This window comes from Triticum urartu, chromosome 3A (genome assembly GCF_056163025.1).
Source record: "Triticum urartu cultivar PI428250 chromosome 3A, HENAU_Tu73, whole genome shotgun sequence".
NCBI lineage: Eukaryota > Viridiplantae > Streptophyta > Magnoliopsida > Poales > Poaceae > Triticum > Triticum urartu.
Genome location: NC_141875.1, coordinates 153,974 through 177,974, shown reverse-complemented (window position 1 = coordinate 177,974; position 24,001 = coordinate 153,974). Strand labels below are relative to the sequence as shown.

Here is a 24,001-nt window from a genome sequence, read left to right as displayed (position 1 = left end):
TCTCTCGTAGTATAGGCGAAGCCCTGCTACTGTGACGCCCTGCATCCACCACCACGCCGTCGTGCTGCTGGGTCTTCATCAACTTCTCCTCTCCCCTTGCTGGATCAAGAAGGAGGAGACGTCACGCTGACTGTACGTGTGTTGAACGCGGAGGTGCCGTCCGTTCGGTGCTAGGATCTCCGGTGATTTGGATCACGTCGTGTACGACTACTTCATCCCCGTTCTTTGAACGCTTCCGCTCGCGATCTACAAAGGTATGTAGATGCATCCGATTACTCGTTGCTAGATGAACTCATAGATGGATCTTGGTGAAGCCGTAGGAAATTTTTTGTTTTCTGCAACGTTCCCCAACAGGGAGATGGGAAGCGGGCCAGTCCTTTGATAAAGAGGTGCCACCGAAGGTCCTATCTGCCACTTCCTTTCGCCCAGGGACCCGTCATTAACCAGTGGCGGAGGTGTTCGAGGAGTTCGTCCCGGGCCTGCGCGTAGAGCACGTCAACGGCCCTCTTGCTGTTGAGGCCTTCCGAGACCGATTCCACAGTGCCACCTGCTTTGGCTGGATCAGGGGTCCAAGTACAACTACCAGTAAGCTCTCTTTCTTCCTTCTCCTCTCTGAAATTTTGTTTTGTTCTCTTCTTGATCTGATTCCTAATACAGAACTCGAGCCCGATCTTGATTTCTTGGTTATGACCTGCACTTTTATTGTTGATACAAATTCATCAAAAAACTTCTAATGGAGACGGAATAATAGTTATATTGTTCTTCTATTTCACGACTTACTGTGAATTTTTGTGCCAAATGCGGTGCAGGTTCATGTGCCCCTGTTAACTGTCATGTTTTTCAGGATAGAGAAAAGGTATGAGCATGGACCTCTAATATTTCTCTACACATTTGACAATTTGATTCTTTCTCAAAAAAGAAAGTAAATCCATCATTGCTAATATGTAGATGTAGGAGAAATTATATTTTTTTTCAGTTTTGTAACTACTGACAGAGTTTGCGTTCTTTGTAGCAGAAATTTGATAGCCTTGTTTATTTTGTTACGCCATTCTCTACATATAGTCTTCTTGTTGTGATCGATAGGCCGCGGTGACAGCAATCGGAGGAGAGTTTGACGGATGGAGTGGATAACCGACGAGGTTACACAGACGGCTATTGCAGTACATCAGAGTTAGCTTCATATTTCAGGCGAACAATAATTTCTTCTTTATGTTTTGGTTTTTCTCAGTATCCCATGTGTTAGTTCTGCATGTATTTTATTTGTTTACTGAAATTAGGAGCAATAGTACATCAGAGTAGTTACTGAAAATACTCCTACTACAGGAGGTATTGCATATGGTTTTGGCAGAGAATGCAACTTGTTTTCTGATTTTTATTTGATATCCGTATTTGTGTGTGCTGTAACAATGATTCAATACCAAGGTCAGGATAAGGTGGACGACTGTGTAAGCTCCACAATGGCGAAACTTACGGTAACCATCTGTTTACTTCTTCCGACTATTCAATGACCAATATGTCCTGAAAATTAGCTACTATATATGATGTACTAAAATGCTGCTCAATCAAGAGCTTTCTGTACACACACCTACCTAATATCTGTGTGTTGCTACTTAAGATGATGCTGGATGTAGTACATGCCTTTTTGTTAATTCCAGCCTTAAGATGTTGCTCTCGAATTTATATAAAAAATTAGTTCTATAATTGTTTTATAAAGTGTACTTTACATGATAATAACAATTTCTACAGAGTATTTTAATGTTTTTCAAATAAAAAGTATGTGTTGAAAGTAATAACATTAAGTATCTTTAGATTTTGTTCAGTAAATCACTGCATATAGATGTATGTCTATTTGTAGCATTTTATAGTGAGGTAGTGACACAGGCAAGTATGAGATGTACCTTGTGTTCACATAAGCTTTTCACAAGAAGGAAAATACTACAAAGGTCTTAGTGCTACATCATAGTAATTTTATTTATATTCATTATATATATACTCCCTCTGTCCCAAATTAAGTGTCTCAACTTAAGTTAGTACAAAAGTTGAGACACTTATTTTGGGACGGAGGGAATGGAATACATCTCACCTTGCAATCTTGGCTCTTTCACTATCAATTGAATACATCCGATTGTTCCATTGTAACTATATTGGAGATAAACATAATGTTGATATACCCGTGATTGATAAATTTAAGAAAATATGAGAGACCTGCACCTGCAATAATCAGGTTGAATTGGCTTTTGAGAAAATCTCTGGAAAGTCGAAACCATGATGCTGATATACCTCTGACTGCAGTGCTGCATATTAGTACATCTATATGCGGAAATCCAAAAATCTACATTCTTCCAACTTAGGTTTATCTTCACTATTTGTTTTCTGGTTCTATTTTTCATATTATAAACCACTTCTTTGGTTCGAAGGAAGAAACTCCATCGCTGCTTAGGACTTGGTGGTGAGTAAGTTAAAAGGGCATGGTAACTATGACTATACATAACTATGCATGGCTTTGTTTTGAAACTACAGCTACATGTTAGATCTCGTATGGAAATACATGCACCAAGTATTTCATGTGTCGATTGTTAAAATAGAAAAACATAAAAAAATATGATGTTATGTTTTGAATGGAACACACGAACTCAACTAAGTACATTTGTGAAATCATATGCAGAAGAGAATATATTTTCATTTAAGTTAGGTATGCGACACCTTGAAGAGGATTGCTCTCACATTTGAAGAAGTTTTAGCAGTCCACTGTTGATGGGATTCTAAAGGAATGTTTGTTCCTACATCTATCTCTATCATCGGGCTGAACCGGCAGACCTAAGGGAACATTATATTTATATCCTTGGTCGGAAGCTTGGGAAGGGCGAGGTTGGGATGGCATACTTCTGCACTAAGACAAGTACATCTGAGCTGAACGTTGTAGAGCTTGCAGGAATTGTTGTCAGCGTTTTGCCTATGTGCCATTCACAAGAATATTTTATAAGTAAACATATTCTAAAGAAATGATGTGATTCAATAAATTTCAAAATTTTAAATACCTACTTTTTATTATTTGTTTTAATTCTACATATTTTTTGAAATTATCCTTGATTTTTCTAATTTTTGGGCCTTTTCTAGTTTCTCATTTGATTTTATCATGCATGGTGAGCTCTAGATCTGAGGAGGCTAGCCAAGACAGGCATGTGGTACATTTTAGAGAGAAATTTGTAACGAAGGGAGTACATTGTATATGGAAGACGGTGTCATACTATTATGTGGGGTGAGCGCATTAAGCGGGAGGGATTGTCGAGGCTACAAGAGGGCTTATCGTGGGTTTTTTTTTATAGCAGCGAGCCACTAGCAATGTTGGATCAACGTTAGCGGTGAATAACAATGTTTAAATTTATATTCCGTGGCAATGCATGGGCAATCACAGCTAGTAGTATTGTGGGGTGATTGGAGCGAGCGAGAGAATCTCCACGTGGTGTGGTGTGGTGTGGTGTGGTGTGGAGGCAGGCAGGCGCTACACACGAGAACAAATCGAGAGAGAGAGGCACTCCACTCCACACTCGAGAGAGAGAGAGAGCGTCTCCACTCCCCACCCAACCCTCGCCGCCGCCCCGCCCCACCCCACCCCACCGGACCCGGAGAAGAAGAGAAGGAGATCTCATCCAATCTCAAATCTCCAACCTTTTTCTCTTCCCCGTCGGCGCCTCCTCTTCCGCCCCGCCCCGCCGCATTAATCTCCTTCCAAATCCAATCAAATCGGATCCATCCATCCATCCGCCAGCCCTAAACCCCCCTCCCCTCCTCCCCCAAATCCATCTACCCGCCGCCAATCCCAATCCCAATCCCCTCCCCTCCCCTGCGCCGATGGCGACGGACGATCCCGAGCCCCCGCAACCCCCGCAACCCCAACCCCAAACCCTAGCCGCCGGGGAGCTCGTCTGGGCCAAGACCAAGGGCCGACACCACTGGTGGCCCGCGCGCCTCCACGCCGCATCCTCTGAATCCCCCCTCGTCTCCTCCCTCGGCGCCGAGTACTCCGACGACCACCGCCCCGCCGTCGCCGTCAAGCCCTTCCTCGCCGCCCCCGACGCCGACGCCCTCGCAACCGCCAACAAAGGCCTCGCCTTTGTCGCCGCCGTCGCCCACGCCAGGGCCACCGCCGTCGCCATCCTCTGCGACGCCCTCACCTGCCCCTGCGCCCGCGGCCCCCAAGAATCATCCCAGGCCGACGACAACAACAAGGTCGTCATCACCGCCGTCTCCAACCTCCTCGAGCCCCGCGAGTTCCTCGCCGCGCTCCGCAGCGCGGCCGTCGACGCCCCCGCCCTCGGCCTGCTGGACCACGCCCGCCTCAAGACCTGGGTCCAGGCGCTCGCCCAGGGATGGGGCCCCGACGGCCCGGGCCGCTACCAGCGCCGCACCAAAGACGACCTCATCGACAAGATTGATCTCGACATGCTGGCCGACGACGGTGCTGCCTCTGAAGAGGATGAGGAGGAGAAGAAGAAGGCCGTGGTGCAGCACAAGACGCCCAAGCAGAGAAAGAAGCGCACCAAAGCCCCCACTCCAAAGGACAAGGAGGAGGAGGAGGAGGACAAAGCCGAGATGGCACACAAGACCCCCAAGCAGACAAGGAGGCCCGCCAAAGCCTCGCTCATGGACTCCGAGGAGGAGGAGGAGCAGAAACTCAGCAGCCAGAACAAGGCCGAGAGCGGCACTGCCCTCTCCGGGAGGCGCGAGCGCAAGAAGAGCAAGTATCTCTCGCCGCCCTACACCAACATCGGCGTCTTTGCTCTTGAGGACAAGTCAGATGATTCGCCAAAGAAATCGCCGCCCGCTAGAGCTGCTAACAAGGATGAGAGCAAGTATAACAAGGGGTCACCGGATGAGAAGCACAAGAAGAAGAGCAAGGTGGTGGTGCCGCCGCCGCTTCCGCTTCCGCTGGACAATGTTGCTGCTCAGGAGGTCCTGCTGCTGCTGCGCTGCTTCGGGGAGGACGTCTCTCACAAGAGACACTTCCCCAAGGCCGCGGAGGACTTCCTTGGCCTGCTTAGGAGCTCCGTGTTTGCCGAGGGTGCTCACCATGACTCCTACAAGGACCATGAATGCTCACACATTCCCAAGAATGCTGCTGTTGAGAAAGCTGCTGCTGCTGCAGATGTCCTGGTTTCAGATTCAGCTGCTACTCCCAAACAAGGCAAGGGTAAGCGTGGTAGAAAGAAGAAGGATCAGGATGGCAGTGCCGATTCTTCTTCTATCAACAACAACAACAAGAAGAAGAAGAAGAAGAAGACGGCCGCTCTTGACTGTGCAGCGGAGGATGCTTCTGAGGAGAATAAGAAAGAGGAGAATGTTTCTGACAAGAAGAAGAGGGGCAGAAAGAAGAAGGAGCAGGAGCAGGATGGAACCTCCCCAAAAGGCTCTGTTATCAACAAGAGGAAGAAGATTGACAAAACCTCCCCAAAAGCAACTCTTGGGCCTGCCTCTGCCTCTGCCTCTGGCTCTGGCTCTGGCTTGGTTATCACGCCCGCCATTCCTATCAGGCAGGTGAGTGCTGAGGATATCATGAGCCAAGTCAAACCAGGCATGGGAGCTGGGGTTCCTGATCCCAAGATGAAGAACAGCTTGTTGGTGTCAAAGAGCCCTATTTCAGCTACAATGTCTGGAGGAGTAAAATCAGGAGAGGAGCAGGAGCAAGGGGACGGTGGATCCGTTGTGAATGCTTCATCTGACCAATCTGCCAAAAAGAATGAGGAGGAAGCAACAAAGCCAGCAACTGATATGAATGTGGACGGAGATGTGCCCCAGACTCAAGTTACAATGCCTGTGAATGTGGATATGAACGTGGATACTACTCTTAGCCAAGATGTTGCTGCCAAACATCAGGCTGATGTTAAAATGCCTGAAGCTGCTGGTATGAATGTGGATATTCTTAACGCAGATGTTGCTGCCGCAAGTGCCCAGGCACAAGTGATGACTCTGCCTGAAACTGGTGGTATTCAGTTATTAGATATGAATGTGGAAAGTGTTGTAGATGTGCCTGTCGTCACAAGTGTCGAGATGGAAGCCATGGAGCTGGAAGCTAGTATTCCTGTACTAGATATAAATGAACAAGTTGCTGCTGTTGAAGATGTGCCTGCTACAAGTGGCTTGCTTCCACCTATCATCCATGGAGATATCATATCCCAGCCCGCCGATGAAAACAAAGACAAAAACGCAAGTGTGCAAGTTCGTGCAGTTCAAGAGTCATACACATCTCTGATTCAGGCGATGCTGCCGGAAACGTACAAGAAAGTGGAGGAGGTCGCTGCTGGAGCGCCTCAAGGTGATGAGACTCAAAAGGTTGAAGAGACTAGCCAGAACAAGGCAGTTGCTGCAAAAGGTAGTGGTGGTGCTACCAATGGGAGCCCCTGCCCTCCTGATGCGCCCAACTCTGCCCACAAGAGGAGAAACAAGAAGCCCGCAGCAGCAGCATACTTTGCCAACCCAGCAGAGATCCGGGTGAAATTCTTGGACGGCACCATGGTCCCCACCAAGGAGGAGCTGCTCTCAGAGTTCCGCAGGTTTGGCGTCCTGGTGGAGTCGGAGTGCGACATATCAGAAGAGCGCCGCGACGCGCGCGTGGTGTTTGGGAAGAGCACCGAGGCAGAGGCGGCCTACACCAAGGCGGAGATCCCAGGCATCTTCGGGCAGTTCGGGCCCCCCTGGGCCACCCTAGGGCTCAACTACCTGGAGGCGATCACGCTTGCGCCTGCCCGTCCCGCCAAGCCCCCGCTGGCTCGTGCCGACATGAGGAAGAACGTGGAGAACATGATCTCGTCCCTGAAGAACGGGCGGTCTTTGCCGCTCAACGTTGGAGCGGCGGCGTTCCCAGCCGCTCCCGCTCCCGCTGGAGGAGCCGGAGCGGCGCCCGTGTCGGCGAGCCTCCTTGCTGAGATGCAGCGGCTCCTGTCCAAGCTCGACAAGACGCAGCCGCCCCCTGGGCCTTCGGGCTCGGCTCCTCCGTCGTCGTCGTAGGCCTTCCCTGCCGTAGTGATGGATGGATGGATCCATGGATGGGGCTTGTGTTGCTGCTCCCTAGCTTAGCTAGCTAGTTAGTGAACTACTTGTTTTATATTTTCGGTCTAGGCATGAACGCACGCACTCGCATATGCTGGCTGTCTTTTGTTGATTATTACTACATTAGAGATGCTGCCGCTGTTGCTTTTATTATTTCCAGTCGAGTTGATGATGTAGTAGCCAGATGAACTAGATGTATGGATGGCAGACGTACGTTATTTTGTCATCACCAAATCATTTCTGCTTGCTTTTCTGCATCATTATCACCTTCATCTGGTTGCTTTCATTTTGTTATGCATCATCATCATCATCATCATCATCATCATCATCATATATAGGAATAGGATGATGAGAAGCAATCAGCCATGTGGTTTTCCATTTATAGAGTTAGTTATGTGGCTGTATGAATCAACATATATATCTTGGCAACATTTATATCTTGCGGGTAGGATTTAGCATCCATGATGCAGAATGGATGCATTCATATTCCATAATACATAGTACATATCTTAATATATGTTGCTTAGGAAACATCAACTGCCTCAAAACTTGTTTGGCTGTCAAGAGTCCACATCTTGATATGGATATATCTCAAGCTTGCATTGCCTGCATACATACACAAGATGCACAATCACTTTTCTTACCATCTTCTTTTACTTTCTCACTGCCATGGACTATGATTCATTCAACTTTGTTCGTTCGGAATCACATCATTTTGAGTCCCTGGAGTTTATGGTCCTATTCGCCTGTGCCATGTCTTGTGTGAAATTATCTGAAAAATGTAATGTTGTTGAGCAGATTAAAGTGCTTTTGTGTAATAATAATGTCCTTTTGGATTGCGAGTGCCTCCCAGCAATCAAATGAAGAACAAACATAAATGAAACAATGGCTTTTGCAAATTCAGATCATTTGCGCAAAAGAGAAAACTAAACCTAGATAATCAGTGAGCGCTTTCAGATAGATACCTCAGACTTACTTGCTGTTTTCAGTGGATATTCGAGGAGATACATTTGGCTCTCAAATAATCTTTGTAAAAATGCACTATTTGGCCCCGATTTTGGTCTTCCCGCAACCCCGTAGGATATCCTAACACCATGCAAATTTGCATGCACCCGAGCATGTTGGATGTTGAATTTTTTTTCACTTTTCTTTTTTTAATTTACTCTTCATCAGTAGCAGTAGCACTTCTGAATTTATGGGTAACGCTTTGTCTTGCTTTTTTAAGTGCAAGACAGAAGACCCCCACTCCTCGACCACTTTCTTAAATGGGCCGCCCAACACGGGGGAGTATCGGGTTCTGTTTTCTTCTTCCCTTTTTTTATTTTTCTTTTACCGTTTTTATTAACATTTCTAAAATTGAAAAAATGATATTCAAATTTTAATGCTAAAACAAATTGCATTTAAGTTTTTTGGGACATTAAAAAATGTTCACGCTTTCAAAAAAACTGCGGAATTATTAGAAAATGTTTATAAAATGTAAAAACAAAGTATTCTCTCAACTTTTATAAAATGTTTTTACCGTTCAAAAAAATGTTTGTAACATTTAGAAAATGTTCACACATTCCCAAAAATCACTGTGACAGTGAAAGAAAATTTGAAATTTTTTGCATAATTTTTTAAAATATCTAATACCATTTGAAACATGCACATGACATTAAGAAACGTTCAAACATTCCAAAAAATAGTAGTGACACTTTTTACAAAACTATTTTTTATACAACCTAAAAACATGGTCATCTAATATAAAAAAGTTGAACAATTAAAAAAATACTTTTGACATAAAAAACCACACATTTTCAAAAAATAATGTCCGTGCCATTTTAAAAATGTTAATAGTTAGACGAAAAAGGTCGTAAACAACGAAAGTTCTTTGTTTTGGGAAGATAATTGTTTGGATGGATGTCACCTTGCTTCTCGGCTCCGAAGTCTATAAACAATACCTTCTAAAAACAAAAAAACTGTTAAATATATCTCGACAACCGGTGTGGACTAGAAAATAGTTAGACGAACATTGCATAGTTTCGCCGTGGTCGTGTTCGACAGAACTATGATTCGTCGAACTTTGTTCGTTTGGAATCGGATCGTTTTGAGTCCCTGGAATTTAGCGTCCTATTAGCATGTGCAATGTGTTGTGTAAAATTATCTGAAAAATGTTGTCGAGCAGATTAAAGTTCATATAGTCAGAGATCATAGCACCCACACAAAGTGCTTTTGTGTAATAATAATGTCCTTTTGGCTTACGAATGCCTCCCCGCAACCAAATGAAGAACATACAGAAAGGAAACAATGTCTTTTGCAAATTCAGATAATTTGTGCAAAAGAGAAAACTAAACCTAGATAATTAGTGAGTGCTTTCAGATAGATACCTCAGACTTGCTGCTTTTAGTGGATATTCGAGAAGATCATGGAAATACATTTGGCTCTGAAAAAAATCTTTGTAAAAATGCACTATTTGGACCTGATTTTGGTCTTCCCGCAACCTTGTCGGATATCTAAACGCCATGAAAATTTGCATGCATGTTGGATGTTGATTTTTTTTCACTTTTCTTTTTTCAATTCACTGTTCATCATTAGCAGATGAACCTGGACTTAGATAGCAATTACTTGGTATAACTTTTCTCTTCTAGGTATGGTTTCGAATTTATGGGTAACGTTTTTTAGTGCGAGACAGAAGACCCCCTCTCCTCAAGCACTTTCTTAAATGGGCCGTCCAACACGGAGGACTATCGGGTTCTTCTCCCCTTTTCTTTTCCTTTTTACTGCTTTTATTTACATTTCCAAAATTGGAAAAATGATATTCAAATTTTAAAGCTAAAACAAAATGCATTCAAAAATGTTTGCGACATTTAAAAATGTTCACGCTCTCAAACAAACTATGGAATTTCTAGAAAATGTTTATAAAATGTAAAAACAGAATATTCGGTCAACTTTTATAAAATGTTTGTACCATTCAAAAAAATGTTTGTGACATTTAGAAAATATTCACATATTCCCAAAAATGACTGTGACATTCAAAGAAAAAAATTGAACAATTTGAAAATGTTTGCGTAATTTTACAAAAAATATTTCATAGCGTTTAAAACATGCACGTGACATTAAAAAACGTTCAAATGTTCCAAAAAATAGTAGTGACACCTTTTACAAAACAAATTTTATACAACCTAAAAACATGGTCATGTACTATAAAAAAAGTTGAAAAATTCAAAAAAAAGTTGACTTAAAAAACCCACACATTTCAAAAACAAATTGTTTGTCACATTTAAAAAATGTTAATAGACTGGAAGACAAATGTTTGCATAATATTAAGAATTATTTTTGCAACATTCAAAACAAATGTTCAACATGCATTGGAAAAATGTTATTCAAAGGAAATGTTCCAAACATGTATATCGAAGAATGTTCCAAAAATTGTCATGTATTTGAAGTTTGAAGAATGTTGAATGTTTCAAAAACAACATACTAAATGTTTATTCAAAGAAAATGTTCCAAAAATGTCATGTATTTGAAGAATGTTGAATGTGTATTGAATTTTTTTACGCATGTATACATAAACGTACAAACAATGTATTTTTACGTGCATGGATCGTTTTTTTACTCTCGCAGTTTAGATTTTTTGGCTGTTCATTGTCTTCGCTTCGGCGACGGCGAGGGCGGCGTTGAATAAAATTTCTTCAGATCCTACTCAGACGAGGCGACCGGTCCTGTGGTTGGGGATGGATTTGAAAATCAGTTTGTTCAAGTAAGGATGGCGTCGCGGCGGCGACATCCTCATGGTTGACCTGTGTCCTCGGGCTCCGCAGTTGCGACCGTGTTTGCTCCATGGCAGCATGGAGATTGGGAGAAAGTCTAGGAGCAGATGCAGATTGTGGTCTGCATATCGGCGGCATCTGGAAGATGGTGCATCGTGTGTTGGGTTCGTGGTTCGTGGATGGCAGGTGTGGTTTTCTCCCCCGGCGTCTTAGTCGTGTGGGGTTGCCAGATTTGAAGTTTGATGGCATGTCCGGGGTGTTGCCCCGGTCTGATTCGTTCAACGATAATGGTTTCGCTTTTGGTGAGCCAACCTGGAGGTCCGCAAAGTTGCATATCGGCGATGGAGCCGCTTCGAGCTCGGGTGTGAAGGTGATCTGCCATTTCTTTTGCTTTGGTGGCTGCTATCGTGGTCCCAAAGGCATGTGACGAGCGTTGGTGTCAAGTTCAGAGGTTTCTTCGGTCTTGATTGTAATTTTACTTCTTGGCTGTTGTTGCTTTGTGCAAAGGCTAGCGTTTTGCTGTCCAGTTTTGTCAGGTCAGTTTATACGTGGCATGTGCTATGATCCTAATGATAGAAATGAGACACGTATTACCATGCAAAAAAGGATATAAAGTAAAAAAGGGAAAACTGGTAAAGAAATACAGGAAACCAACACATGAACAAAACAAAAATGGAAGAAAATGAAAAAAAGGAAAAATAAAAAGAAAGAGGCAAAAAAAACCCGAATAAACCAAGGAAAGGAACATAGAAAACCAAAAAAATCGCTTCAAAACACCACAAAAATGAAAAAAAACACATGCGAAACCAGTCTTGGAAGATTCCTTGATAATCGCTCCGCGGGGACCCATATTGGGCCGGCCCATCTAGCTCTCACCTACTATGAGATGGAGGCAAAGTATCACTAGTAGCGCCGATTAGGAGAAGCGGCGTCTACAGCGGCCTTATGTGGGCCGCTTCTATAGTTGGCCCACTTAAGATAGCTTCTACACACATCTGTTTCCACTACAGCCACAATCTCGATCTTTCTTCTTCGAAAGAGCTAGGGGTTCGTATTAAAGTTCCGCTCGCAAAGAGTAAAGAGGAAAGCAGAGCCAACAGGTTCTTCCCCTTAAATTCTAATGTTTTTTTGTTTCATCTGCCACTGATTCTGTTATTGCTGCAGATGCACTTACCTTGATACTTTTTGCCTTTGCTCACAAGTTTTTCCCCATGACTATTAACTTAAGCATAAAGTTGAGCTTAAGAGCTCAACTTCAAGCCCTAACCCCTTTCTTCTTCTTCTTCTTCTTCTTCTTCTTCTTCTTCTTCTTCTTCTTCTTCTTCTTCTTCTTCTTCCCTTACACCCCAATCGAACCTTAAGAGGACCATTAAAACCATAGACCTCACCTGGCACTATTCAACTTTTACACTGCAGTCGCCTCGTCGCAATCTTTGTCTTGTGCCTCGGTTAGTTTTTGAGCACCATCTTGTGGACACTCGGTGATTTGTACGTACTGGTAACTAGGCCTAGTAAATTAAGACATTATCAAATAACAAGATGATGCGTGCTAGCAGAGTGTCAAAAATATATTTCATTGCTAATAAGCACTTCAAATATTCCATTAAATCTACCGATATGTGAAAAATTATCCATGTATTTCCCATAACATCCCAATCTTGAATACAAAGTTTTAGACAATCACCCAGATTGGTACTAGAGCATGTTGCTGCCCAATCATCTACGAAATAGTAGTAACTTGGATGGAGAGTCGCATGTTACAATCAATGCACTGTAAACGATTATGCCATCTTTTAATGATCGCATGTTGGGGGGTAGCACTCGCATTTGGCAGTCGTTAGAAATCCTAGAATATTTTTGTCTTTCTCGCGGTTGCGGCATTGGCCGTCATCCCATCCCTCCTTGATGCATGCATGTCGGCAATCATCATTCTCCCTACCCATGCAACTTTCCCAAATCTCCTTGTAACAATTATTCTCAGTACATGAAACCTCGCCTATGGATAAATGACACAATGTTAGCACAAGTACCATCAATGTGGATAACAATGCCAATGTGTCAGCACAAGTACTAACACAACACTATAGCAAAAATGCCGATGTTGTATATAATTATACTTACTAGAAGAGGCCATAAGCAAGATAAGAAGGAAAGCACCCACAATGGTCTTCCTCGCAGGTTCCATCGTAGAACAGGAGAATGTAGTTTAATTACGAAAGAGAAGCTCAAGAATGTAGTAATGATGTTGTGTCCTTGGGTGTCCTTACTTTGTGAGGTTCTTATGGCGTTCTTGCACCCTAGACACCATAAATAGTTAGTTGTAAGGCCCACTGGAAAACGGGGAAGCTAAATTAATATGAGGTAAAGAAAGACTGCAAAGCTAAATAAACTAAATTTGGCATGCTCCCTAGAACTTAAAATGAACAGAGCATTAATGACCCCTCGAATTTTAGCATGCTAGATCAAATAAGTTTGCACATGGATAGGTGAATATGTATGAATCTTCATATGGCATCAAAACTAAGATTGTTAATAAACACATGAACACATAAAATACAATGTCACTTAGGTTACAAACATACATGTATTCAAGATGGCTACAAGAAGGAAACCAACATACTATGTACTTAAAGCTTCCGTTCACATTACATACTCTCACTCTCCCTAACGGTTCCAGGTGATATAACAAAGGCACGGTAGTGAGCCCGAATTGCAAGGTTCGTAGAAAGTACCAAGTCATCCTCGGTGAGAACCACGGTATGGATCCTTGGAGGTAGACGCATCTTACACCAATGATAAGTTTTGCAACACAGATAAAATTTCAATTATGTCCCCATCAACACAAATAAAGCTGTCAACCTTGCTAGATTTCCTAGTTATGCATGATAAAAGATAATGTGACAGGTAATAATTTTATATCTTCAGAAAAATAATAACTGAAAAAAATTGCAAGTAAAATTTATTGAAAGTATTTTCGCCTACTCAAATCTGGACAAAAATAGCTCCCAATTGCGGAGCTTGCCCGCCAAGCAAAGCAAAGGGTCAGGCAACTTGGCCCCGCCGTGCTGTCATTCGGACGGAATCAAAACTGGCAAATCTTGAGGTAGGGGATCCTAAGCTATGCATCTAGGAGCGATGGTAACAAGGGCACAAGAATTTACCTAGGTTTAGGCTCTCCGGGGAGATAATACCGGGCGTCCTGCTTGTGTTCATTGCGTTGGAGTGAGTACTAAGTACAAGTATCTAACAAGGGATTTATTATGTTGTATAAGAGCTAGGCCCCTCAGTTTATATAAGTACAGGGGGATCCTACGGTACATGGATCCTAGTCAGCTACATGGAATCACATGAATATCTCCTTCTTTTGTTCCCTTGTAAGAACAAACCTGGCCCTTGGCATCCTCCAATTGTTTCTGTCCTCGGGTTGCCACAAGTTTTGTTTAGGCCTATCACATAGCTTCATTGCATCAACTCTAGCCTTAGTATTATCCTTTGTCTTCTCGGGAATGTTGAGCAATGTGCTAAAAATGGCCTCCGTGGTATTCTTTTCGGTTTGCATTACATCAATGTTATGTGGAAGCTTGAGTTGGTGGATGCAGTGGAGATCCCAGAAGCATGGCTTCTGAGTCCAGGTGTGTTCTTCATTATATCCCAAGAAATACCCTGGATGTTTGGGATTAGGCTGGATAGCGTCCAGTTGAGAATGAATATGTTCACCCATCATCTCAGGTGGTGCTGAGTGTTCGACAACTTCACATTTCACGAAGTTGTTCTTGTCGAGGATGCAAATGTTGTCTATGGAAATCGAAGCAATAATACGTGCCACCATGCTCCAACAAACGTCACTAAAGACCCCGCCTTGCATCTTGGGCATGGGAACTGATACGTCTCCAACATATCTACTTATCCAAACACTTTTGTTCTTATTTTAAACTCTAATGTCATGATTTGAATGAAACTAACCTGGCTTGACGTTGTTTTCAGCAGAATAATCTTGGTGCTATTTTTCTGCAGAAATGAAAGTTCTCGGAATCGGACGAAACTTTACAGAAATTATTTTATGGAATAAATTAAAAATACTGAAGAAAAGAACTGCCGGAGAAGGGCCACCAGCAGGCCACAAGTCTGGGTAGCGTGCCCACCCCCACGGCGCGCCCTGTGAGCTTGTGGGTTCCACGAGCTTTCGTCTGACCTAATCTCAAGCCTATATATTCCGTCTTCTTGAGAAAAAAATTAGAGAGAAAACAACAAGAACACACATGGTCTGGCCCACTAGCTCCATACGACACGAGCTACCGTCGGGCAAATAGCGAGTTATAGCTCTCGCATCAACTACGAGCGTCCGTACGATTAGTTTTATTTTACTTTTGTTTATATTTTCGAAATATTGTAAATATCCAAATTTTAATTTACTTATATTTTAAAAATCATTCATTCTACATTTAAAAAATGTTCATGCCATTCAAAAAATATCCGGACATATAAAAAATGTATGTGACAATTTAGAGAAAACAATTCACGCGTCTCAAAAATGTTCTTGACATTTTTCTAAAAAAGTTTATACATTATTAAAAAAACTAGCGTAATTAAGAGAAGAAATGTTTTGCACCATTAAAAAATGTATGTAACATCCAAAGAAATGATCACAACTTTCAAAAATATGTTCCTGACATTTTTAGAAAAATATTTATAGAATGTAAAAAAATGATTTGTACAATTCCAAGAAAAGTTTGTGACATCTCAAAAAATATTCATGTGTTTCAAAATATGTTCGTGATAGTTTTTAAATGTTTTACAATTAAAAGTGTTCGTTTAATTTAATAAAATGTTTTGTACCATTCAAACAATTGTTAATGACATTTAAAAATTTAAACACTTAACAAGTGTTTTGCATGTTTAAAAACAATGTCCATCATGTTTTCAATGTGTATTTCAGAAAATATGTTTAACTTGTATTTGAAAAATGTTGAGCTTGCATACCACAAATGTTCATCATCCAACGTATATTTGAAAAAAAAATTGCATGTATTTGAAACATAAAAAGTTGATTACAAACATAAAGAAAAACCAAAAGAACCAATGTAAACCGGTACAGAAAAAAAGAAGAAAACCGCGCGGAAGCTTCTAAAACCTAGTCGCTTTCCAAAACCACTGCCAGAAAACCAACAGGAACGCACATGAGCCGGCAAACAATATTGTTATAGCTCTCGTGTCAACTACGAAGGTCCATATGGTTAGTAAACTGGCCTGTGTCATACAATCATGTAGTGTATGATGGATTCACAAACCAGAAGAGACCTTCAGTTCAGCTAATCAAAGATGCTACATTTTCCAGCAACATTCAGGCGCCTGAGTAAATGGCAATATATCAACAGCAGAGTTGGATCTAGGATTTCACGGCACCACCTACTTATTTTTGCTGCAACAACATTTGGAGCAACCGGAGCCGAGACAGTCTCCCCAACAACAAAGAATGGACCACGCTATACACAAGTAAGACGAATATATATCGAATTAAACCGTGAACCCATGTCGGAAACATAAGCAGCGAATGTCCCTCCTAGCTCTCTCTAGATATCATGAATGAAGTATTACACTTGTTGGCACATGGAATAAGCCTTGTTGTTGGATTGTATCTTGCGCCCGCCCGCCCGCCCGCCCTTCCATTGTTCCCTTGCACACCGGGGATCAGTCTTTCGACGAGCTGCTGCTCGCGCCACCCTTCTTCCCGCCGTATTTCTGGCAACGCAACCGGAACAGACATTATATGATGAATGAATGAAACGGCAAAAAAGGATAAAGGACGAGATGGAATGATATGCTATGCCTAAAGACCCATGATACCAACTACGAGGAATTGATATCATCAAGCAGTGGACAAGAAAAACAGAGAGAGCAGCAGACAAACCTGCTTGCCGATGTTGAAGGGCACATATTTGTACTTGACCATGTGCAGAATCTGGCGCTTCATCGTGAGCACAAAGAGTACAATCCAGTAGCAGAGCAGTATAGGCCAGAAGACAGGGACGTCGAACACGGAGAAGAAAGTCATGACAAAAGCTATAAGAAATGCCTTTGTGATTGCATACCTGAAGCACGGGCAAACAAATATCATCATGGATGTATCATGCATACCTGAAGAATATATATGTTTGCTATAATAAAAGTCTCTCTATATAAGCTAATGGTGGTTCTATCTATGGGATGACAATAGACGTGCTCAAATTCCATGGTGATAGAATAGAACAACAATGCGTGAATGAAGAGCTCAAAGAATCACTGTAAGTTGCTACAAACAAACACTACAAACTCAAGCCCAAATAAATAATGCATGATTTGTATTCTTCATTCATTCATTCATTCACAAGCAAGATTTGAGATATCATTAGTTGACTAATAAATAAATAAATAAATAATTGGCAGGGAGAGATTTGCGATCTGGACTGGAGGATGCAAGCAGGGCTCCCAGAAGATAGATGAGACGAGTAGATCTGGATCTGGATCTGGATCTGGGTGATGATGAGGGAGGAGTAGATGGATCTGGGGGGATCGCAGAAGAGTACATACCAGAACTTGAACTCTGGGAGCCTCCTGATGAAGGGCTTGAACTCGTCGGATCCGCGGGTGGGGAGGGCGGGCCCGGCGGCGGCGGCGGAGGGGTCGAGCTCCGGGTCCACCATGGGGGAGAGGAAGCCGATGAGGAGGTTGAGGAGGTAGATTCCGAGCCCGTAGCTGACGATGTAGAAGCCGTGGATGGACAAGACCCTGAGCGCGTACACGCCGGCCACCACCAGCGTGCCCACCCACCGCCCCGTCGCGTGCGGCGTCGATCGGTCCAGGTAGTACTGGAACGCCCGCGTCGCCTCCCTCCGCCACTTGGCCGCCGCAGCAGCCGCGCCCGCGCTGCCGGACGAGTCGCCGCCGCCGGAGTCCATGCTGCTGCTGCCTGCTGGCCTGCCTCCTGCTGGGTTAGGGGTGGGGGGTGGGGGTGGGGATCGGGAGGGAGGGACGAGTGGACTCCGCTTTGTTTGTTTGTTTTGTGCTCCGCTGCGTTCTTCTTTGTCCCTTCCTTCCTGTCACCGGGATATACACAACGTAAAATTAAACCCAAAACTAATATAAGCACCTCTCCCATTACAACAAAAACCAATCTAGTTGCCGACAATTTGAGGAGAAATACAAAGATATTTAATCATGCATAAAAGAGTTTAAAAAAAGGCTCAAATAATATTCATAGATAATCTGATCATAAATTCATAATTCATCGGATCTCGACAAACACATTGCAAAAGAATATTACATCGGATACAACTTCAACAACATCGATGAGAACATTGTATTGAAGATTAAAAAGAAAGAAGAAGTCGTCTAGCTACTAACTATGGACCTGTAGGTATGTGGTAAACTACTCACGCTTGATCGAAAGGGCAATAATGTTGATGTAGAAGTCCTCCATGGTCGAACCCCCCTCCGGTCCGAGAAGTGTTTTGGTGGACGCTTCTGTTGGTTTGCGAATATTTGACAATTTATAGGCCAAGAATTAGGGTTAGAGGACTCCCATGGGACCCACAAGCCAGCCCCCAGGGCGCGCCCCTGAGGCTTGTCGTCGCCTCGGGACTCCTCTGACTTCATCTCCAAGTCCTCCAGGTGCTTTCTGGTCCAAGAAAAATCATTGCGAAAGTTTTATTCCGTTTGATATTCCTTTCTGAAAAAGTCAAAAACAAAGAAAAAATATGAACTAGCACTGGGTACTAGGTTAATAGGTTAGTCCCAAAAAATGATATAAAATAGTATATTAATATATATAAAACATCCAACACAGATAATATAATAACATGGAACCATAAAAAATTATAGATACGTTAGAGACGTATCACCCTCCGTGATTGATTCCCCCTCGGCAAAGTACCGAAAAAGGCCTCTAGATGGGATCACGGAAGAAAAGAAGTTTGCAGCGGCGGAAAAAGTGTTTCGGGTGGCTCTATGTTGGTTTGGAAATATTTGGAAATTTATAGGCATGAAACTAGGTCAAAAGGAGCTACGTGGGGCCCACAAGCTCAGGGGGCACGCCTACCTAGCCGCGCCCCCTAAACTTGTGGCTCTCTCGTATCTCGTCTGGTCACCTCCTGAAGCTTCTAGGGTCCATTCTGGTCCAGAAAAATTTAATCCAAAGATTGTCTTTCGTTTAGACTTCGTTTGATATTGATTTTCTGAAAAACCAAAAATAATAAGCAAAAAAGAATAGGAACTGGCACTGGGGACTGGGTTAATTGGTTAGTCACAGAAAATGATATAAAATAGCATATAAATGGATATAAAACATCCAAGATTGATAATATAATTGAATGGAATAATTAAAATTTATAGTACATTGGAGACGTACCAGTACCCCTCTATTTTCCAACCTTATATCGGTGTGTGCCCTATTTGAAACTTTTAATCTGATTGCTCCGGCCCTGGTTGCCCTTCTAGTCTAGTGGGCAAATGGAGACATGCGCGGATGAGGATTTTGAAGTGTGTCACATGTTTGAATGTTCCAAACTTTGGATCTGAGCATATGATGAGGCCACAGGAAACACAACACCGTGATCAAATTACATAAAATAATTAAATTGGGTGCCTAATGTGCACCTGCAGGTATGTATATAATCAATCCACAACCTCCATCTACCAAGGTGCAGCGTATTGCTTGCTGAGAGATTAATTTAGTTATTTTATGTAATCTGGATGCAGGTGAAACTGAACACAAAATAGATTAATAAATTTTCATGACGAAAATGCATTGAAATGCAAGCTACACAAAATGTGAAAATCGTTGATGTTTTTACTTAACAATACATGCACATTCAATGCATTGGCAATTTGTCATTTGTGTGTAGCTCGCGTGTTGATTCATTTTATCATGGAAACCCATATGACAATGTGGATTAGTTTTCAGATTTTATTGGAACATTAAAATGCGATACCCCCTCCCCCCCCCACAAGAAACATACTACTATATATCAGTCGTGCAGTATGATACTTATTACGAGGCTGGACTGAAAAGTTTATGAAATCACGAGGCAGTCCTCCAATTGGACTTTGAAAAATTTTAAATCGTGAAATATTCTAAATCTGTGAACATTTTTAAAATACATAAACATTATTAAAAATCAATGAACGTTCTCTAAAAAATTAAATTAAAGATTAGAAAAACAATCCGCAAACTTTTAGTTCATGAACAAGTTTAAAATGCTTGATCGTTATTCTTAATTCATCTTTAGGCTGAAAAAATTGAACACAAATTTTGTTTTTGAGGTGAAAGTGAACACAAATAAAAACCTCCAAAATGTGGGAATAGCATAAAGCACTACATGGGCCACGACCCATCATGTTTAGCGAGTATTCAGAGAGTCGAGTCTTCTGACTCGCTTAAGCGCACGAGGATATGGCCCGCTCCAGTTCACGGTAGGTACACTGCGTCCTTTTCTTTTCTGTTTTTTTTTCATGTTTTTTAGGTTTTTGATTCCATTTTTAGTTTTATTTACACTTCTAATATTCTAAACATATATATTACAAAACCTTACTTCGCATAATATTTTAGAAAATGTTAATCATGCTTTGAAAAATGTTGAATGTGTATACAAAAAATGTTGATCATGTATTAAAATAATGATGAAATTTCTTGATCATGTATATAAAATTGTTAATCAAGCACTTAAAAAATGTTGAAAAAGTATTCAAAAAATATTGAATGATTATTTGAAAAATGTTGAACATGTATTTAAAAAATATTTAACAAGTATTAAAAATGTTGAACAAGTATTTTGGAAAATATTGAACGTGTATATAAAAAATGTTGATCACTTACTAAAAACATGATGAATTTTAATAAATTATTTGAAAAAATGTTGAACAAGTATTTGAAAAAGTTGGTCAAGCATTTGAAAAACATTAAATGTGTATAAAAAATGTTGACCATGTATTAAAAAATTGAGAAATTTTCTGATCATGTATACAATATTTTTTATCAAGCATTTTGAAAAAAAAGGTTGAAGAAGTATTTGAAAAACGTTAATCAATCATTTGAGAAATGTTAAATGTGTATGGAAAAAATGTTGACCATATATTAAGAAAATGATGGTTTTTTTTGTCATGTATATAAAAATGTTAATCAAGCATTTGAAAATAATATTGAACAAGTATTTGAAAATTGTTAGTCAAGCATTAAAATGTTAAAAATGTTTATAGAAAAAATGTTGACTATGCATTACAAAAGTGTTTAATTTGGATTGGAAAAATGTTAGACATGTATTAGAAAAATGTTGTTGACAGATAAAAAATGTCAAATAATAACCAAAAGAATATAGAAAACCGAAAAATATACAAAAAATATATAAAATAAAAAGTAAATGAAAGAAAAAAGAAACAAAAGGCAAAAAAAAGAATGACAAATGGAGAAAAAAACTTAAAAAATAAAACAAAACATAAAAAGAAAAAGAAAATTGGAAAAAATGGAGAAGAAACTGTAGAAACGTCGACCCGTCTGGAGTTTTTTCTTTGAGAAACGTCCGTCTGGAGTTAAGTAACATGGCCTTAATACTTTGTTTACTGTGCGTGAGGGGGGCGGCACGAGTACTGTGGAGCCTTCAGCAAGAGATCCGTTCCAGCTTGCTTTGGGCAAGATATAGCGACTTGAGATGGCGGATGAGTCACTAGGTAGTAATTAAATGTGAACAATCTGCTTGCGGCAATGGGCATTTCATTTCAATTTTTCTAGGGTTTTTCAATTTTAAACTCTTGGAAAAAAATTGATCTCACAAAAATTATTTGAAATTCATGAATATTTTTCAAATTAGTGAGAACTCATGAGCATTTTTCATATATTTGATATTTTAAAATTCACAAACATTTCATGAAATCTCGAATATATTTATTTGAACATTATATGAATCTCCTAACATTTTTATATTTTGGAAGGGAGGGGTGGAATCTTCTGGGCAGCCTCCAGGCGGTCGCCGGAAGGGAGGGGGAAGGCGACCCCCTTCTTGTTCTTCTTCCTAGGGCTTTTCTCTTGGTTGGAGATGTGTTTTCTCCTTTGTAGATGGCGGCTATGGGCACAATTTTTGCACCAAAGGGTACCTCCTCAGGAAAGTAGGGTTTTCCATCCATATATTCGTGGATACATCTAATCTCTGCCATTCAACCCCTAGTTCTTTAATACAAGGGCCTTTGCACATGTTTAGAGTCCTCCAAAACCCAGGGGTGGACCCCAGCCCAAGAATTCAGCGGGGGCCCAAGTGACTGGGGGGATATTTGGCTAACCGGGGGCCCAACTAGTTAAATACTGGGCTTCTAAGCAGTAAAAACAGAAATTGACTGGGGGGCTGGCCCCCCACTCAGCCCAACGTGGGTCTGCCCCTGCCAAAACCTTCCATATATGCTCACGAGTCCATAGGATTAAATCCCATTAAGATCCATCAATTTTGGAAAGAGTTAGAGTCCATCATGTCACCCCTAGTTTCGGGATCCTAAAAGTGATAGCTTTTGTAAATATTGAATTGGACTCACAGGGTGCATACAGACTCATAATTGAGTGATTCCAAGAGCTACATTTTTTAAGATGTGGGATTAACTTTCATATTCAAAATAACTTTGTTTGACTCCATCTTCAAGGGCCTAGTGGCAATGTTCAAGTATTGGTCCTGGAGCGATAAATTTGCAATTACTCCAAGTTTGACTGGATCTTGAAGTTTCTTGATAGTTCACTGAATTTCTTTGAAGGTAATCTTCTATATCTGAATAGCTAGCCCCTGATGGAGACACATGCACATTGGGTTTTGCAGCACCTTCATGTAAGTATCCCAAATAGTTATCGTCCGGACGAAGAGTGGAGAGAGTATTTATGGGTAGTGTTTCTGTCACACATAAGTTGTCATAGTTCATAAAGTAACTTCTTGTGATTCTGCATAAGCTATTAGTGTTCTTTGATTCAAATAAACCAGAGTAGTAAATATGATGAGACTGTAGCAGCGGGAATAATAATGACTTGGAAGTAAAGAGCATAAAACAAAAAGACTAAAACTAGAAGTGTTTTGCTATAATAGAGAGGTTAGGCATGGGGAAAATTCAGATAATGGTATACCTCAAGTGTGCCAGTGCGATGGTAATTCCAGTTTCCTTGCATCATGAGTTTAGTATTTGATTATCTTATCCAGATCACCCTAGGGTTATGGAAATCATTCTCACGGGATTATATTCCACACAATGGCCTATTTCGACATTACCACAGCATGGTCGTCTCCACAATTAAGGCTATTAAACAGGAACGATGCATTAAGTTTGGTATATCACTGTTATCTCATATTGTCCGCGGTCCTCTCCCATATGATTGAACCTCATAAAGTTCAACCCCCCTCTTCCATTTTATATACCGGAGCTGGTACGTTCGTCCACAGCAGAATGGAGTCACCCATGCAAGGGTCATAGTTATTTTAGAGGAAATAAGAGGTTTGTCATATATTCGAGTTCATCCTCTAGAATAAAAATTGCTTCATCAACATATTGTGAAATAGCCAAACCATTTCCCACAAATGAGCAATTAATCTTTGATCAAATCATTTTTTGAGACTCATTTACGAGCATAGGTAGCCCATCAAGCTCAACTTTTTACCTTTCCTTATAGTCTTAGGCCTCTGGTCATTGCCTAAGTTTTTCATTACTTACCACACCTATTCACTTTGGAGGTGGAATATATTTTTCTTTCTCTTAGGTTTCTTCCGGAAGTATTGCACAATCTCTTCGTCTTATATTCTGAAAGTTACCTTCCCTCCAGCACAACCAAAGCTGCACCTGCGGTATTAAAAAATGGTCTCCAGAGAATAATAGATAATTTTTCGTGTTAAGGCATGTCAAGTATAATGAAATCAGTAGGAATAACATGTTCGTCCAATCTTAAGAGCACGTCTTCGGCTGCTCCTATTGGTTTTTTCGTAGACTTGTTAGACATCTACAAAGTTATTCCTGTCGGGATGCATTCTCCTAAATTAAACTTTGATAAAGTGTTAGAGGCATGACACTTCTCTACGAAAAAAAGACACATCCGTGACATTTTGGGCCGAATGAATTTTTTTCTGTCATACATATGACACTTCTATGATGATAATTGTGACAAAACCCGGTATCATCATAGATGTGGTGGGCTCCTACTTCTATGACAAAAAAAC

General features: G+C 41.3%; 2 protein-coding genes and 1 long non-coding RNA gene across 3 annotated transcripts; 1 reads left to right on the top strand and 2 right to left on the bottom strand.

Moving 5' to 3' along the window:
- The first annotated feature begins 3,570 nt into the window (after positions 1–3,570).
- LOC125542239 (uncharacterized) lies at positions 3,571–7,284 on the top strand. The gene has a single exon (XM_048705193.2). The coding sequence runs from the start codon at positions 3,853–3,855 to the stop codon at positions 7,003–7,005; it is 3,153 nt and encodes a 1,050-aa protein (XP_048561150.1). The 5' UTR covers positions 3,571–3,852; the 3' UTR covers positions 7,006–7,284.
- Positions 7,285–12,414: 5,130 nt separating this feature from the next.
- On the bottom strand, positions 12,415–13,118 carry LOC147977502 (uncharacterized). The gene is made up of 2 exons (XR_015599439.1): positions 12,918–13,118; positions 12,415–12,792 (listed from the first exon to the last, which is right to left on the bottom strand). It is a non-coding gene; the product is annotated as an uncharacterized LOC147977502 (long non-coding RNA).
- A 2,957-nt stretch (positions 13,119–16,075) lies between these two features.
- Positions 16,076–17,834, bottom strand: LOC125542240 (protein RER1B). Its single transcript, XM_048705195.2, has 3 exons — positions 17,364–17,834; positions 16,705–16,885; positions 16,076–16,535 (listed from the first exon to the last, which is right to left on the bottom strand). The coding sequence occupies exons 1-3, from the start codon at positions 17,729–17,731 to the stop codon at positions 16,485–16,487; spliced, it is 600 nt and encodes a 199-aa protein (XP_048561152.2). The 5' UTR covers positions 17,732–17,834; the 3' UTR covers positions 16,076–16,484.
- Positions 17,835–24,001: the final 6,167 nt, after the last annotated feature.